The 17,390-nt window shown below is 49.8% G+C and overlaps 1 protein-coding gene across 4 annotated transcripts in view; it reads left to right on the forward strand.

The window, feature by feature from the left end:
• The window catches only part of GLYCTK (glycerate kinase), a 33,107-nt gene extending 16,409 nt beyond the window's left edge, over positions 1 to 16,698 (forward strand). The window contains exons 2-7 of one of the 4 annotated variants that reach the window (XM_041763996.1): positions 9,429 to 9,518; positions 10,519 to 10,595; positions 11,903 to 12,318; positions 12,526 to 12,677; positions 13,303 to 13,478; positions 13,796 to 16,698. In XM_041763996.1, the coding sequence (XP_041619930.1) occupies positions 11,942 to 12,318; positions 12,526 to 12,677; positions 13,303 to 13,478; positions 13,796 to 14,662 (1,572 nt within the window). In that variant the 5' untranslated portion in view covers positions 9,429 to 9,518; positions 10,519 to 10,595; positions 11,903 to 11,941 and the 3' untranslated portion in view covers positions 14,663 to 16,698. Of the gene's footprint in view, positions 1 to 9,428; positions 9,519 to 9,733; positions 9,836 to 10,518; positions 10,596 to 11,574; positions 11,707 to 11,902; positions 12,319 to 12,525; positions 12,678 to 13,302; positions 13,479 to 13,795 lie in introns of those variants that run through there. The other 3 variants (XM_041763994.1, XM_041763997.1, XM_041763993.1) reach the window with 3 other exon arrangements.
• Positions 16,699 to 17,390: the final 692 nt, after the last annotated feature.

Consider the following 17,390-nt stretch of genomic DNA (forward strand, 5'->3'; position numbering starts at 1 on the left):
TGACACTGGGTTGGTGCCACTGGAATGGGATTTTTTCCAGCACTGACAAGCAACAAAGATTAGACAACAAAGGCCCCTTATGGGCTGGGACCTTTTTAAAAAATTATTTAAATGCATTTTACCAACATATAGTGTAACACCTAGTGCTCATCCTGTCAAATGCCCTCCTTCGTGCCTGTCACTGGGCTGCGACCTTTTATGACAGATTTTCCTGCAAGCTGCAGAGTGCAACTTGTATGTGTCTGTTGCACTGGTCACCAGAGGGCACTCCAGGAAGTATCCCCTCCTGGAGGCAGAGACCAGAAAGAATATTCTCACTGGTTTCCAAGTCAAGCTCTTAGGGCACAGAACAAAACAAAAGGAAAAAAAAACCTCATCCTGTCTTTACATAGAGGATCCACAGCAAAATTTGTCTCAATAGATGCCAGGCCGATCAGAACCTTTAACTGACCGGTCTCTGAGGCCAGTTCGAACAAGCAGGCTTGTCAGTCTGGGCCAATGTCTGTGTTCCGCCCTGTGGTAATTCCTTTTTAAACAAACAACACAAAAGACACAGAGAAAGGAAAACAAAGACGATCTCTGGGAGAAAATGGATCAATACCCAAAGACAGCTCTATCAAAGTTTTACCAAGGGTTGCTAACCCTGAGAATTTAGTTCCATGGTATTTTCTCCTGCTAATCTAAATTTAGAAAAAGAAAGAAAGGTTCTTCCCACTCTAGCTCTATTGGACTCCACAGAGATTCCAGGAGGCTGACATGGTAAGAAATCTTACCTTCTGCCACTTGTATGTCAGATGTCCCAGGATCTCTCAGCTGCTGCAGTGTCTGGAGCGAGTGATGTCTAGTGAGTTAAAGTACCCTTTCAACTATGCCAACAGAAGGGAAGGAAAAATTCTCTAAAGCTCTTCCAGTTGGAGTAAGAATTAAATTGGCATGAGACAGATTAAAAGGAGAGAAAAAAAAAAACAACAAAGTTTCATTACTTGTGCGCAGAGGCCCAGTTATGGAACTGAGATCTCAAGAAATAACCAAGGTGAGCAGTTTTTATACTTTTTACACAAAGAGACAATAAATCTGTGAGGAATTGACAGGTCAAAGAAAACTTCACTTTGGGAGCTTCAATTAGTAAGGAATTCTAAACAGAATTTGGAAAAAGAAAGAATTTGGACTGGGGTCATAAATTAGTAAAGAATAACGAGCTGTTTATATAGCCTTTGGGCTCTAAATTTTCTATTCTCTGGCAATAAGGGTGTCTCTTTAGCTTCTGGTATGGGGGAGAGAGGAGGGTCTGAGTGTCTTTCTGCGTAGGTTGTCTCTTCAGTAACTTTTATCTAAAATAAGCAGTATACCTAAAAACAAAGCAAAACAAATAAGATAAGCAATATGGCAAAATGCCACATTTGGGTCAGTCTGCTCTTGATCCCAATAGGCAGTCAGGCAATTGAGGGCTGTTTTTTTGTTTTGTTTTTTAGTTTTTATTTATTCACTCATTCACTTGAAGTAATCTCTACACCCATTGTGGGGCTCAAACTCACAATCCCAAGAACGGGAATCACATGCTCTTCCAACTGAGCCAGCCAGGTGCTTTGGTAGTTGAGGTTTATAAACCATCTTGAGCTAAGGAGAAAAGGGTGGAGGGCTGGGGCTTCAAGGAAGAGGAAGACAATTCACAAGAAGATGATAAGAGCAAACGGTTGGTAAACAAATGTTTGCCATGCCCTGCAGGTAAGTCTTTCTGATGTAAACAGTTATCTCTGGTAACAGCTGTCTTCCTGTTACAGGCACCCTAACTGAATTCTTAGGCAGTTTAGGGAGAGGTGAGAAGCTTTTCCTGAGTCAGCTAGGTCTTAATTGCCTTCAGCTCAAAACAATCTACATGCCAAAGAGGCACATTTTGGGGATGGTGTTTTCTACTTTCCACCTCAACAGAGAGAGAGAGAGAGAGGCAGAGACACAGGCAGAGGGAGAAGCAGGCCTCATGGGGGGAGCCCGATGTGGGACTTGATCCCGGGACCCCAGGACCACACCCTGGGCCAAAGGCAGGCGCTAAACTGCTGAGCCACCCAGGGATCCCCATACACCTCAACTTCTTAAAACAAGCCCTCACAGTAACTAGAGTTGGGTGACTCTTCTCTGTGTGTGTGTGTGTGAACATAATTACTACAGAGGAAGAGCAGAAGGTTGGAACACAATTGCAACCCATGGTGACTCTGTACAGCACATTTTGGCTGTCACACTCAGTTCACATAGAACCACTTCGTACCTGACAAATTGCCTGATTCCCTAAGTGAATGCTTCATTTCACTTACCACTAAGAAGAAATAATGATGGCCATGAGTGGAGGTAACATTTTACATCAAATGGAAGTTATAAACCTATTCTGTGGCGTTAAAGGCACCTCAGCAGTGATTACATTCTGTGAAACATATTTTCTACTGTTTTTTGTTTTCCCCCCTTCTGTTGATCAAATTAATATATACTTAAAAGCATTTTAAACGATTAGAACATTTGATTTTTTCCCCCAAGGAACCCACGTATGATTTCATATAATTTATGTGGCTTGTACCATGTCTGAATTACATGCAGTGTTCAGTTCCTCAAGGGATCAGCCTGTGGACGACTCAAAGTGTGGCCTTCAGCTACTGAGTGAGCCCAGCAGAGGGATTCTAGGTCTCTTGCTTAAAGAACTCTCCTGGGCCAAGTGACCAGGACATGCCTGTCCACCGGATGGGGGTGAGGGGTGGGGAGGGGCTCAGACATTCTGGTTATAGCCTCAGCGTTGCTCAGGAACCACAATGCCGCCTCTGCTTCCCCCATTGTGGAGGACTGGCACTCCTAACATGTGGCCACTTAGTGGAATTTCTCAGAGAGGTCCTGAGCTCCAGGATCAGGATGTTGGAAAGGAGGGCTTCTTCTCCTGGTAGCACGACCAACTACATATTTTTTAGGGCCCTGTACAAAATACAAATATGGCCCCCTTCTCAAAAAAATTAAGAAATGCAAGACAGCAACAGTAGAATATTCAACAATACTCAATACTCGAGTGTGGAACCCTTCTGACCTTGGTTCCGTATGTGAATTGCACAGGCCACACATCCACAAAGCTAACCCAGCCACAACTTGGAGCCTTTCTATGTGCACTTTATTTTATTTTATTTTTTTAAAGATTTTATTTTATTTTATTTATTCATAGAGACAGAGAGAGAGAGAGGCAGAGACACAAGCAGAGGGAGAAGCAGGCTCCATGCAGGGAGCCCAATGTGGGACTCGATCCAGGGTCTCCAGGATCACGCCCTGGGCTGCAGGCGGCGCTAAACCGCTGCGCCACTGGGGCTGCCCTATTTTATTTTTTTAAAGTAGGCACCACGCCTCGCATGGAGCCCAGCGCGGGGCTTGAACACATGACCCCTGATATCAAGACCTGAGCTGAGATCAGATGCTTAACCAACGACTGGGCCACCTAGCACCACTTCCCCCCACCACATGCACTTTAAACACTTGTTTCTTTAATGCTCTTAACCTTATTTTAATGATGAACACTGAGGTCCTGAAAGGTTAAGTAACTTTCCCAGTGTCACATAGCCTATAAACCTAGAGCTTGGATTCACACTGTGCTTCTGACTGGAAAGTTCTAGTCCTGTTTCTAGGGCAAAGAATTTTTAAAAAGTCCATTGTTGGACTTTTGTTATGGAAGGAAGGGATGGGTTCTTCCCAGTTAAGCTTAGGATGCCCAGATTCTGGAAGGATTGCCTAGAGCTCCAGGGCCTCTGCCTCTAAACCTACAGAACTGTTTCAACCCTTTCTGATAATTCAGTGTACCCTGCTTGAGCAGCCCCTCATAGGTCACAGCCGAGCTGCTCTTGGGTGCATTGTTTGTATCCCCCACCCCGCCTTCCAAGAAAAATAGCTGTGAGGGGTTTCGCAGCCCTCACTAAAGACACCTTCACTCCTCCCCACCTCCCACAGGTGGCCCTTCACTACCCCATCCTTACGTTGGAGCTCTGCATCTCCCAGAGCACCCTACCTTGGGCCTGCCCTGGAGAAGTGTCCAGCACTGCAGAGACAAAGATAGGGGTGGAGGGTGGAAGAAGAGAGGCTCCTGAAGGTTCACTGCAGAGCTGGCCCTGGAAGCCCTGAAAAGGGAGCTCTTCTACCCCTCAGTGCCAACTTTGTGAGGCATTAAGGGCTGAATGTTAAGGAAAAGTTCCCAGATGTCAAGGACAAGTGGAAGGGAGGCCAGAGACACCAGGAATCCCTCCCTGAGGAGGCAGCTGCCCCCAATTTGGAGTTGACCAGAGGCAGAGCCTCTGACTTATCTCAGGTTTTGTATAAATTTTTAAAAATCACTGCTTTTTTTTTTTTCACAGCGTATTTTATTTTATTTTAGATTATTTATTTATTTATTCATGAGAGACACAGAGAGGCAGAGACATAGAGGGAGAAGCAGGCTCCTCACAGGACTCCAGGAACATGCCCTGAGCAAAAGGCAGACACTCAATCACTGAGCCACCCAGGCATCCCTTCACAGTGGATTTTAAGGTGGGAGAATGTTTTACAGGTTCTCTTATGGATGCAGTATAATAATTCACAGTACTTCAAAGATTGAATACCCAAACTGAGTGCATCTTACTGGAGAAAAGACTTAAACGTCCATATTCACTAATTTTGGTTATATCAATCTTTTTTTTTAAGGCTTTATTTATTCATGAGAGACACAGAGAGAGGCAGAGACATTGGCAGAGGAAGAAGCAGGCTCCCTGTGGGGAGCCCAATGCGGGGACTCAATCCCAGGACCCCAGGATCACAACCTGAGCCAAAGGCAGATGCTCAATCACTGAACCACCCAGGTGCCCCTGGTTCTACCAATCTTACATTTCTTGCTGGTCCTGAATTCTTACTATCATTTGTCTTTGTCCAGTCACAATTAAAATGCAATAAAGGATGAGGACTCCTGAAACCACATGAACTGATGGAATAAAAATCTGCCGTGCCACAGAAACCCAAGACTGATGCAAAGAATTTTGTAGAAACTTCTTTGTAGAAGCTGCCTCTCTGCTTTGTACTCCTGCCTTGTGGTACTGATCAGTGCACAAGACTCTCTGAATTTGTGAATGCACAGCAAGCTGTTCTTGATCTCTTGGTGCATCTAGCAAGATGAATGCCAGTGAGAACCAACATTTTCCAGATGATTTTATATCAAGAGTAGATCAAGATTCTAAGATGCAGGTCCTAATTTCTGAATCCAAATTGCAGCAGGATAAAGTGCGCATATCAACAAGCATGGTGCAATAACATAGACCCCCCACATCTTGTGGCTTTTTTCCCCTCTTATATCTTAGTGGGTTTAAACATCAAAGGTTATTTTCCACTTTCAATACGTCCTTTGTAGGTTGTCAGGGTGGTTCTTCCCATCAGTCACTCAGGTCTTGGGTTGGCAAAGAAGCCACCATCTTAAATGTTGTCAGTTACCAGGTCCAAGGGGAAAATGCTCAGGAAGGCCTCACTTGGGCAGTTAACTGCCCTGAAATGAACCATACCACATCTACTTGCTCCTCATTGGCCAGAACTAGTCGAATGACCCTTTTTAACCACAAGGGGCCCAGGAAGGGGGGTGGAGAGAACTAGACTTAGGTAGTAAATAGCACTCAAACCACCCTTTGAGGTTGGAGGACAGCAGGGTGAATGTTGATAGAGGAGCAGGTAATAATGTAGGGGGATGGCTGCTGGACTGGCGACATACACTAATATTAATGACCTTCTCAGGCATCTTAAACCTTAAATGGTTGTGGTCATGTGTAATCAGCTTCCTCGACAAGCAGGACTGACTTAGAGCCAAATCAGAAAGCCCAAGGCTAAGTACTGTTCTCACTAATTTGTACCATTCAGTACCCCCAATGACCCCCTCGAGCTGGTGTGCAGGGGTGGGAGGGTGATTTCAGAGTTACAGAGACCAAGTACTATATCCCTGTTGAACTATGGTTCGGCGCTGTTAATGGAGATGGGTGCCATTACTGCCACCTTCCCCTGGTCACTGATGACCTAACATTACCCAGGAATGCCTACTTGTTTGATCTAAATGGGTACATTTAAATTAAAGCTGAAACTGAAGAAAAAAAAAAAAAGCTGAAACTGAGTAAGTTCCGTAAATCCTCCCTCGATAAGGTATGAGTACATTGCCTTCTTTCCTTTGGCTTGCTTAAATAATGTGGAAGACTTATAATTGACTTAAATGTGTTTTTTTTTTTTAAGATTTTATTTCTTTATTCATGAGAGACACCGTGAGAGAGAGGCAGAGACACAGGCAGAGGGAGAAGCAGGCTCCTCACAGGGAGCCTGATGTGGGACTTGATCCTGGGACTCTGGGAACATGCCCTGAGCCGAAGGCAGAAGCTCAACCACTGAGCCACCCAGGCGTCCACCTCCCTTTTTTTTTTTTTAAGATTTTATTTATTTATTCATGATAGACAGAGAGAGGCAGAGACACAGGCAGAGGGAGAAGCAGGCTCCATGCAGGGAACCCAACATGGGACTTGTTCCCGGGACTCCAGGACCACGCCCTGGGCCAAAGGCAGGCGCCAAACCGCTGAGCCACCCAGAGATTCCCCCCCCTTCTTTTTAAAATAAAGCAAGCTCTATACCCAATATGGGGCTTGAACTCACAATCCCGTAATCAAAAGATCAAAAACTCTACTGACTGAGCCAGCCAGGCACCTCATAAATGGTCTTTTCAGCAGTTTTTTAAAAACATAAAATAGCACTGCAAAAAGTAACATATGTAAACCTTAATGACATTAGAATACCATTTTTAATGTCTGTTAAGAAGTACTACAACTTATTTGTATAAATACTTGTTTTTAGATTGCTTTATACTAACAACTCTGGGCTGAATATCTATATGTCCATTTGAAGGGGATCAGAATATGCCACCCCGAAATATGCCACTTTGACATAAGGATTATGAGTTGAGGGCATTTGAGAACAGATGCAGAAAACAGATGCAGAAAAGATTCCCTGCCCTTCTCCTTCCTATCTAAAAGCAGGACATACATTTCCCATGAGAAAGGATCCCTCCCTGTACCAGGAGGTGGAGAGCCAATGCTAAGATAAATCTGTACAAACAAATCCTTATCTTCCATTAGTTTCCCCCATATATTTATTTTCCCACAATTTACTGCCCCGAGAAGTTCGAACTTCTTTTGTCTTGTCACATCTCTCAAATTTATCGCTCTTTGTTAAAAATGGTATATAAGCTCTCAGGCACAAAGGCTTTGTTGGAGTTTTTACTTCATTTCTGTAAGCCCCCCCATATACATGTGAAATAAACTTTTTTTCTCCTGTTAATGTCTTCTGTCAGTTCAGTTTGTCCCAGGGCTTCAGCCACTAAACCTAAGAGAATAGAGGAAAAAGGTTTTTTCCTCCTCTACATCTTTTTGTTGTTTAAAGATTTATTTATTTTTAGAAAGAGAGAGAGAACATGTGCACCTTATGGGGAGCTCGATCTCACAGCCCATGAGATCATGACCTGAGTGGAATTCAAGAGTGGGATGCTCAACCGACTGAGCCGCCCAGGTACCCCACCCCTACATCATCTTTGTCTATACATCCAATTATTTCCTTGGTCTGGAGTTGCCTGTCACATTTTTGACATTGATACTTATTGCCAAAGTGCAGTTAAAAAGACTATAGACGGGGGATGTCTGGATGGCTCAGCAGTTGAGTGTCTGCCTTTGGCTCAGGGTATGATCCCGGAGTCCTAGGATCAAGTCCCATATTGGGATCTTTGCATGGAGCCTGCTTCTCCTTCTGCCTGTGTCTCTGCCTCTCTGTCTCTCATGAATAATTAAAAAAAAAAAAAAAGACTATAGACAGGGTCGCCTGGGTGACTGTCGGTTAAGCACCTGACTTCCAATTAAATTATGATCTTAGGGTCCTGGGATGAAGTCGGGAGTTGGGTTCCACATTCAGCTGGGAGTCTGCTTCCTGCCACTCCCTCTGCCCATTCTCTCTCTCTCTCAAATAAATAATCTGTTAAATAAAATAGCTAATATTGTAAAAAAAAATTGTAGACATATTCATGCCTACTATCAAGGCGTGTGTATGCATTCTCATGAGCCTAATTGTTCTCTTAGATTTAAATTCCACTGCTACATGAGGCTTCTACATTTACTCAGTACCACCATCTCTTTTTCTTTTGTGAAGTTCTTCCCAACTTGCGTCTGCAGTACTTTGCAGCTGAGTACTTCACTGTTCTCTTGTTAATTCATTTTTAAAAAGGAAAGTGTGTATGTGTGTGTGGGGGGGATAGAAACCCCAGCTTTTATTAGTGCCTGGTGCTATGCGAGGCAGTAGAGATGCAAATACGAGTTAGACCAAATCACCATGTTCCAAGAACTCATGGTCCAGTGGGCATCTAAAGTTTGATGTTAAATACATCTTGTGAGTAGCTATGGAGTGGGAAGGGGATTTTTAAAAAATGAGTATAATTGGTCTCCTGCTTACAGTCTGACAGTACAGCACTGGCATAGTAAATGGTGTCTGTTCATGAGTCTCTAGCACTAAATTATGAAAGAGGTCCTCAAATATACATTTCTTCCAGCAGTGTGGGACTGTCATTACAAACGCAGAGTAAATCCCCAACTAAAAGTACCACTTCTTACCCATCCCAGTAGCTATAGCATTTGACCCACATAGAAGGTCAGGAAATGTCTGTTGAATGGTGGAGGAATGAATAAATTCACGATGACTAAAGACTGCTTATTATAAGCAAGGAAAAACTGAAACTTTAAATATTTACAATCTCCCCACCTCTAAAGAGGGCAGATCCTACTAAAGGTGCCTTTGTTTTGATGATGGAGTGGGGAAGTTTGGGAGAGAGTGATAGGGAATTAAAGGTCCTCTATTATAAAGGGGGGCGGGGAAATCCAGGGAAACAGCTAGGAAGGAGATAGGAGTTCATGAGAGCAGAGCACAATGTAAAGAGATGGGGCAACTGCAAAAGGGAGTGGGCGGGGGCAAATATGTTTTATGATATTTAGAAAGTCTGCTGTGTGATTTGTGATGTAACTCCCCCCTTTCCCCAAGAAAACATCAGTTATTTAAAAAAAAAAAAGTGCACTCTTTGGTCTTTAGATCCTGGTCAACACTTGTCTTTTGAAGGTGGGAAGGCATCAAGTCGGGCTCAAGGGTGGACACAGGCTGAGAGCGGAGACAGTAAGGGAGGCCCAGGGTGGTTTGTTATTTATACACAGCTTGTGTGTTCAAGGATCACGGAATAAAACTTTTGAGTCTGAGCTGTTACTAGGTTGGCCAAGGGGGAGCGGGGCAAACAAAGAGTTGGATTACAGTGGTGGTGAAGAGCCAGGATGATTTAATCTGGCTCCAGAGGGGTGGGTTGTGGGCAAGTCCTAATTCTCAACGTGTTTGCTCAGGGCAGTGCCGAGCACCTAACAGGACCAAGGCATCTATTTGCTGACTGCTGGGTTCCTACGGGATAGAGGAGGGGTCGGTTACAGCAATCGGTGAGTCACACATCGCTGCCCCCATTGCAGAGATGAAGGTAATGAGGCCCGGAGGTAATTCCAAGCCTCCCAGAGGTCAGGGCGGAGCCAAGGGCCCTTCGGGCCCCACTCGAGCGAGCCCCGCAACCCGCTCCACCGCAGCTTGCGCGGGCACCCCAGCCCCGCCCCAGCCCCGCCCCTTCCGGGTCCCGCCCCGCCCACCCGGGAGTACTTCCTCTCCGGCAACGGAAGCCGCGGCTCGGAGCTCGGCGGAGCGGGGAGTCCTCGGCTCGAGGGCCCACGGGAGCAGCCCTGGGGCCGGGCAGCGGAGGCGCCAGGTGGCGGCGGGTCCTTAGTTCTCGGGTCACCACCGGAAATAACGCGGCAGCCACTTCCCTCGCGAAGGCCTGAGGCTGACGTTACTTCCGGGGCCTGTGCGGGCAGGGGAAGGCCGGAAGTGGCCCCAGTTCCGGCCCCGTGGGCGGCGGGGCGGAGCCCAGGAGGGGCCCCTCGGGGTTTCCACGTTTGGTCCTCTGGAGCGCCTGGGAGTTTAGGAGGCTGCCCTGAGCAGGCAGTGTGGCTGCCTAGCAATGATGATACAGGACGTCCAGTTAAATATGAATTTCAGATAAGCAACAAATTTTTTGGTCTAGGTAGGTGTGTCTCAAAGATTGTATGGAACATATTTATATTAAAGACGTGCCTCGTTAATCTGAAATTCAAGGTTAACTGGACGTTCTGTATTTTAACATTTTAAGTGGCAGCCTCAGCCTTGAACACCCCCCCCATCCTCACCCCTCCATCCTCCCCTGGACCCTGGTATACCGTGGCGAGGTTAGGATCCTCTAGGCCTGTGTCCATCTGGGAAACAGGTACAAAGTTCACCCAGGCTGTCAAGCTGTTGCTACATTCTAAGCCACTTTTGGTTCGCGGCCCAATGGGCCAGTCCTAAGGGCTTCCTGGCAAAAAAGCTGAGGCCATTTTCTGAGTCCCCATGGCAGCGCCCTCTGTTCCCTTTCAGGGCTGGAAGTCAGGCAGCGCTGATCGTAAGGGGAAAATGAGAACCATGCTGCCTAAGTGGCTGAGGACTACACGTTGGTAGGTTTTTGAGGGAAGGATGAAATGTTTGGGGTTCAAGTTTTCTGTGTGAACAGTGGGCAGCTTCCGAGAGGCCACAGATGTCAAGGGGAGAGCATTAGTCTTACTCTTCCCACCTCATTTGGCACCTGAGGCCCGGTGAAAGAAAAGGAGCTCTCTCTGTGGCAGAGCTGGATTTCCAGCCTCCTTCCCGTGCTCTGTCCACGCCTACACTGCAGTCAGCCGGCAGCAATTATGGTGGGCATTGTTAAAGTAGATGCATTTTTTAGAGATGATCTCTTTGGGGCTTTATTGTCCCTGAGCTCTGGACAGTCTCCTGATTCACCCCAAGGCTTCTTTAGCTTTTACCTTGCCTAGTTGGGAAGATGACTGTTTGGCCTCAGCTGTGGGAGCCTGGTCTTTCCTGCTCTAGACGATTGGCTCTCACTCCCGTGGGTGGTGTGACCCACAACTTGTATGTCAGAGCAAAAGGCGTGTTCTTGGCGGGGCTGGGTCTGGCCAGCCAAGTAGGTTCTGTCTTGCAGCTTGGGCCCCATGATTCATGGCCTCAATGTGGTGTCGAGGGACTTCTCTAAGGTTCCACCATGAGCCAGTCTTTGCTGCCACTTCTCATTGGAACCTGAACGTTTTGCTGGAGTGGCCTTCAGTGTTGGGATTCCTCAGGCTGTGTGTCTTGAGGAGTAAGGAGGGTCAAGAGGATGTGCTCTGGGCCTGCCTGTCAGTGCTCCTGTGAGCCTGCTGCCTCCCCACATAGACTTAGCCTTCCAGGCTCCCCAGCCCAGATCCACAAGCTAATGAAATAGAGCAGGCTGCAGGTCATCAGGCTCGGGGTCAGTTGATGAGACAGCCAGCCGCCTTTTGGCAACAGAAGTGGTAAAGAGGTAGGGAAAGAGTGCCAAAAAGGGGTGTTGCCTCTGGATGAGGACTCATAAGTGCAGGGGGTGGGAAAGGGGTGGGGCAGGAGCCCACTGATAGGCACTGCTCCCTCTGTGAATGATTAACTCTCAGCCAATGTGGGTGGCCTAGGAGGAGGGCTCAGCTAACAGGACCTTTGGACTTGGGGCAGAGTGTCCAGAGGGCCAGAGTATAATCTGGAGAAGAGGAGGACATGGTAGGTGGCAGGCTTGGGCTCTGAGAACTGGAGTGAGATCAGGCTGCTGAGGGCCTCAGAAAGTCTTGGCCTGGCAGATGGCCCATTGCAGCAGCTGCTGTGGGGTCCAGCTCCAAGCCCCCAAGGAGATGGCTGTATGTGGGGGGTGTCTGTCTCTGGTCTTGCAGCAGCCTCACTAGTGTTTTCTTCCTCCTAGGTGGCCATGGGTGCCAGGTGGTGGTGAGAGCAGTGGGGCATGGCTATAGTTCTGCAAGCTCTGCCCTGCTTGGCCCGAGCACCCTTGCGCCCACTCCTCCCGGGGCGCCCAATGGTCCGGCTGGCCAGTGGCATGGCCCTGGCAGAGCAGGCGCAGCACCTGTTTGAGAGCACCGTGGGTGCCGTGCTTCCAGGCCCCATGCTGCACCGGGCACTGTCCTTGGATCCCGGTAGTGGGCTGCTGAAGGTGCGGGACCGGAGCTTTCAGCTGCGGCAAAACCTCTACCTGGTGGGCTTTGGCAAGGCTGTGCTGGGCATGGCAGCTGCAGCTGAAGAGCTACTGGGCCAGCATCTCGTGCAGGGTGTGATCAGCGTGCCCAAGGGGATTCGTGCTGCCATGGAGCGTGCTGGCAAGCAGTAAGGAGGCTTGGGGGGCTGTTTCCCACTGTCCCTGGGAGGGGAAGCTAGGCTCAAACTCAGTGCTGGATCAGGCCTCCCTCCCTCAGCAGCATCCCTTTTCTTCTGGGTCTGAACTGGCTTCAGAATGGGTGAAGCTGTACAGCTGAGAAATCAGGTGGGAGGAGAGGAACTCACCTCATCTCTTGCTGTCTGTTCTCTCTTCAGGGAGATGCTGTTGAAGCCACACAGCCGTGTCCAGGTATTTGAGGGTGCAGAGGACAACCTGCCAGACCGTGATGCACTTCGGGCTGCACTGGCCATCCGGCAGCTGGCTGAAGGTCTCACAGCTGATGATCTACTGCTTGTACTCATCTCAGGTGTGGGTGCCAGATTGGCTCAGGACAGTTTAGGGGGGTGGTGGTGGTGGTGGTGGTGGTTCCAAATATCAGGTCGGGAGAGATGGTTTGAGCTTCCAGGGTTACAGAGCAAGGGAGGCAGTAAGGTCCCTGTATGGCTGACCTCTGGGTGGCCCTGGGCAGGTTATCCGGCCTCTCTGGAGCTGTGTGGGTCCTCCTCCCATTGACCATGTTGGGTGACCATGAGAGGGCACATAGGGAGCATGTAACTCAGGGTGTGGTGAGGGAAAATGCCCCTGCTGTTGCTGCTGTCTGTGCCAGTGTGACCTGGGGCTGGAACCCAGGTCACCAGCTCCCATGGAGCCCTTCCTTGGTCTCTCTGTCTCTTCATGATCTACCCCCATTCCAAGCTCATAAGGAATAGTTCTTCCAGTGCCTGCTGGGATCTGGGCTACTCAAGGCAGGGCACAGCCTCAGGTGCCTGGGGTGTGGTGACCATACACACGTTCACTGCATGTCCACACGAGGGCACCCTAACCCCACCTTTCCAGCATCCCCTTCCCTGGTGTGCCTGCCCGCTTCCCTAAGTGGGGAGGTTCCTTTGCAGTCTTATCCCTCTTGCCCAACTTCTTCACCCTATCTGCAGGTGGGGGCTCAGCCTTGCTGCCTGCCCCTATCCCACCCGTAACACTGGAGGAAAAGCAGACACTCACCAAGCTGCTGGCAGCCCGAGGAGCCAATATCCAGGAGCTGAACACCATCCGGAAGGCCCTGTCCCAGCTCAAGGGTGGGGGGCTGGCTCAGGCCGCCTACCCTGCCCAGGTATATGGGTCTCTTCTACCCCAGGCAGCCCTGGGCTGGTGGAGCCAGGCCCACAAATGCCAGAGAGATGAAAGCCTGGAACAGCTTGCAGATTGGCAGGGGCCTGGAGTGGGAGGGGCCTCAGAGAGGATGGGGGTGGGGTGTCCAAATGGCCTCGTGTTCTGCAAACCCCCTTGAGAGGGGTTAGAAAAGGAGGAGAAAATGCACCTGACAGCATGAGGGTGTGTGGATATGTGGCAGGGGATACGTGGCAGCTTGTCCTCCGTGGCTATGGGGTGAGAAGCAGGAGGGACTGAGCCTCTGTGACTCCTCCCCAGGTGGTGAGCCTGATTCTGTCAGACGTGGTGGGGGACCCTGTGGAGGTGATCGCCAGCGGCCCCACTGTGGCCAGCGTCCATAATGTGCAAGATTGCCTGCACATCCTCAATCACTACGGCCTTCGTGCTGCCTTACCACGTTCTGTGAAGACGGTGCTGGCTCGGGCTGACTCTGACCCTCATGGGCCACACACCTGTGGTCACGTGCTCAACGTGATCATTGGCTCCAACACTCTGGCACTGGCTGAGGCCCAGCGGCAAGCTGAGGCACTGGGATACCGGGCAGTGGTGCTGAGTGCCGCCATACAGGGCGATGTGAAAAGTGTGGCCCGGTTCTATGGGTTGCTTGCCCAAGTGGCTGGAGCCCAGCTCACCCTGCCTGGGACTAGAGCCTCTGTGAAGGAGGATGAACAACTTCGTGAGTTGGCAGCTGAGCTCCAGCTCCCAGACCTGCAGCTGAAGGAGGCTCTGGAGACTATGGCCGGGGCTAGGGGCCCTGTCTGCTTGCTGGCTGGTGGTGAGCCCACAGTACAATTGCAGGGCTCCGGAAAGGGTGGCCGGAACCAGGAACTGGCTCTACGTGTTGGAGCAGAGCTGGGACAACGGCCGCTGGGGTCTGTAGATGTGCTGTTTTTGAGTGGTGGCACTGATGGGCAGGATGGGCCTACAGAGGCAGCTGGGGCCTGGGTCGTGCCTGAGCTTGCCAGCCAGGCTGCCACTGAGGGCCTGGACGTGGCCACCTTCTTGTCCCACAATGACTCACATACCTTCTTCCGCTGCTTTCGTGGTGGAGCACACCTGCTGCACACAGGACTCACTGGCACCAATGTCATGGACGTTCACTTCCTATTCCTGCGGCTACGGTGATGGCACAGGTCATGTTTTAGGAGGCACAGAGGTGACCTATGAGGCAGCATCCTGGGGCAGAGCAGGGTTGGTCTGCAAGACCTCACTAGGCTTTAGGGCCCCTTCTCTCCTTGGCCTGGTTGTTTGGTTGAACCTCACCCTTCATACCCAGGGCTTCTGCTCTGTGTTCATTCCCCCCAACCAGACTGGCAGATGGGAGTTCTCTTTTCTCCCTACTTTCTGTCATGACAGCAGGTACCCTTGAGGGCTAGGATGAGCACCTTGGCTGGTTTGCTATTCCTGGTCTTCTCCCTCCACACTGGGCAGCCCCTCTGCTGAGCTCTTGAGTGTTTTTTCTGTGGGGTGAAGTAAGAAGGACTGCAAATAAAAAGAACCACACTCTGGGTTCTCTCTGTGTTTTCCCGCAGAGCAGACTCACACAGAGTTGTTGGGAAAGGGAGTGGGGTCAGGCTGTAGCCCCAGTACTAGGACTCTATAGGAGTTCCCCACACCTCTCTCTGCAGGACACGCTCAGTACTTGTTTTACTGGAATAGGAGCCTAGGAAGGTTGATCCTGGCTTCTGGCACACTCAGTGTGGTCAAGCAGAGACCCCTGGAAGGACAGGTCAAAGGACTACAGTCTGTGGGGTCTGAAGGGGACAGGCCACCCATCCAACCATGACTCCCCTGTGGCATCCGTGCTGCAGTCTCCGGGTTCTGTATACCTTGCTAGGTGCAAGCTTACTAGCCACTGAGGCTGTCCTCAACTTCTGTATTTGGATGGCCCTTAGGGGATAGATCATACCTTTTGTTGAACTGCCCTTTGTTTATCCGGAGGCTATTCCCAACCACACAGGATTCTGGACCTTGTTTCCTTGTGTCAGGCCCATTTCCTCAGGCTGAACATCCCAGTTTCTTTAGCTGCTTCTTTGGGACACAGGGCAGCTCCTGGTGCCAGCCCTGCAGTGGGGTTCTCCAGTGCTGAGATGAGGGGTCAGAATATTGATGGGGTCCAGCAGCCATCTGCCCATTCCCCTGCTATAGTTGGCTAGGAAAGAGGCTTGGGAAAAGAGCAACAGAGGAAAGCTTCCCTTGGCTAGGCTAGGAGCCTGTCCTGGGAGAGGGCAGGGCTGCTGTCCTGTGTCTGGGCCCACTTGCTCAGCATCCAAGCCCTCCGTTGGCCGCCCCCGCCGTACGCCACGGCTCCAATCCCTATATGAGTGAGCAGTAAAATCACATAGGAATAAAAAGCCATAGAGAACAGCGAGGCCTGGGGCTGCTCCTGCTGGCCCCCTCTTCGCTGAGGGTGTGAGGGGCTCTGGCCCAGGGCTGGCACACCCTCCCTCTGGGAAGACACTCCCTCACCTACTTGGGCCCCAGACAGCCCAGCCTGCAGATGGTTCATGACCTGGGGACAAGGTGAGGAGAGTAATGTGAGCCAGGCTCTGGAGGTCAGGGAGGTTTAGGAAAGAGGGGAGTTTGCATCCTCTGTGATGGAGGGTACCTCTTCCTTTGCTTCTGTGCTGGCATGGAGTTTTCACTGACTGTGGGGTCATAGTCTGGGGGGATATTGCCCCTACATGGCAGTACCTGTGCCGTCTTGCTCCTCTGACAGCCTTTAGATATGCCCTGTTCTGTTTCAATCCTTGCCCTTGGGAGCATGGATATTAGCATTGGGTGTCAAGTTCCAGGCAAGAGCAGGATAAGAGGGCAGGACCTGTGGCAGAGTGCTTGTCTGCCCTGTCCACAGTGTGTGTGTGTGTGTGTGTGTGTGTGTGTGTGTGTGTGTTGGTATGTGAACACACAGATGTGGGTGGCCAAGGGTAGAGGGTGTGTTGTTGCTTGTGGACTACGCTGCTTACATACCTGTTGAGGGCTTTGGGTGTCGGTGGGGTCTCAATGGAGGGTTCCCTATACCCTTTTGGCCCTTGTGCTGTGCCTCTGTGGGGGCTAGGAGGCCATTGCACCTAACCCATTAGATTTGCTCATTTGGTATCCCCAAGATAAGAACAGATATATTTGGTGTCAATCTAAATGAAAATATGATATAAACACTGCATGGTGTTCAATAGGACTTATTATTTGCTCCATAAATTTCAATTATGGGTCATAATAATCGCTCCATCCTGTGGCTCTTGGTTTCTGTCTCTCTTGGCTCAGGTTACCGTCACCCTCGTGCCCACCTAATTTCCATTCCCTGAAGCTCTCCCTGGCCCACCTGGAGGCTTTTGCCACGAAGGGTGCCCAGCAAAAGCAACCCCCCCCCCCCCATTGCTGCCACCTTTGCAGGCCCTTCCATTTTCTGTACTTGGTGTGAACTAAAAAGAGCTGGCCAGTGGGCCTGGACAGCACGTAGGTATCAGCTAATCCAAGTCTCTTTGTTTTATAGCTGGAGAAACAGAGAGAGAAGGTGGCTTGTCTGGGGCACCTCAGCAACTCTGCCACCAAACCAGGAGAGCCTGGTCGGGACCTGTTTGCCCACCCTCTGTGGCTCAGAGGCCCTGGGGCCCAGAGAGGGCTCAGCCAGAGTCAGGGATCCACTCTTGCCTCCCTGCTTGTCCCTCAAGTGCTTGGAGATGGTGATGTGACCATGCTTGGCCTCTGTGGGAACCATAAAACAGATTTGTCAGTCCCTTTTTGGTTTAGATTTCACAGTTGCATTGTGTGTATGATTAGGTAGAAAACCACATGTGGTTGGGTGATGGATGGGCTTCTATACAGATTTTCTATGCAGATCCGTGTATGTGTG

Source organism: Vulpes lagopus, chromosome 7, assembly GCF_018345385.1.
Source record: "Vulpes lagopus strain Blue_001 chromosome 7, ASM1834538v1, whole genome shotgun sequence".
Taxonomy (NCBI): domain Eukaryota; kingdom Metazoa; phylum Chordata; class Mammalia; order Carnivora; family Canidae; genus Vulpes; species Vulpes lagopus.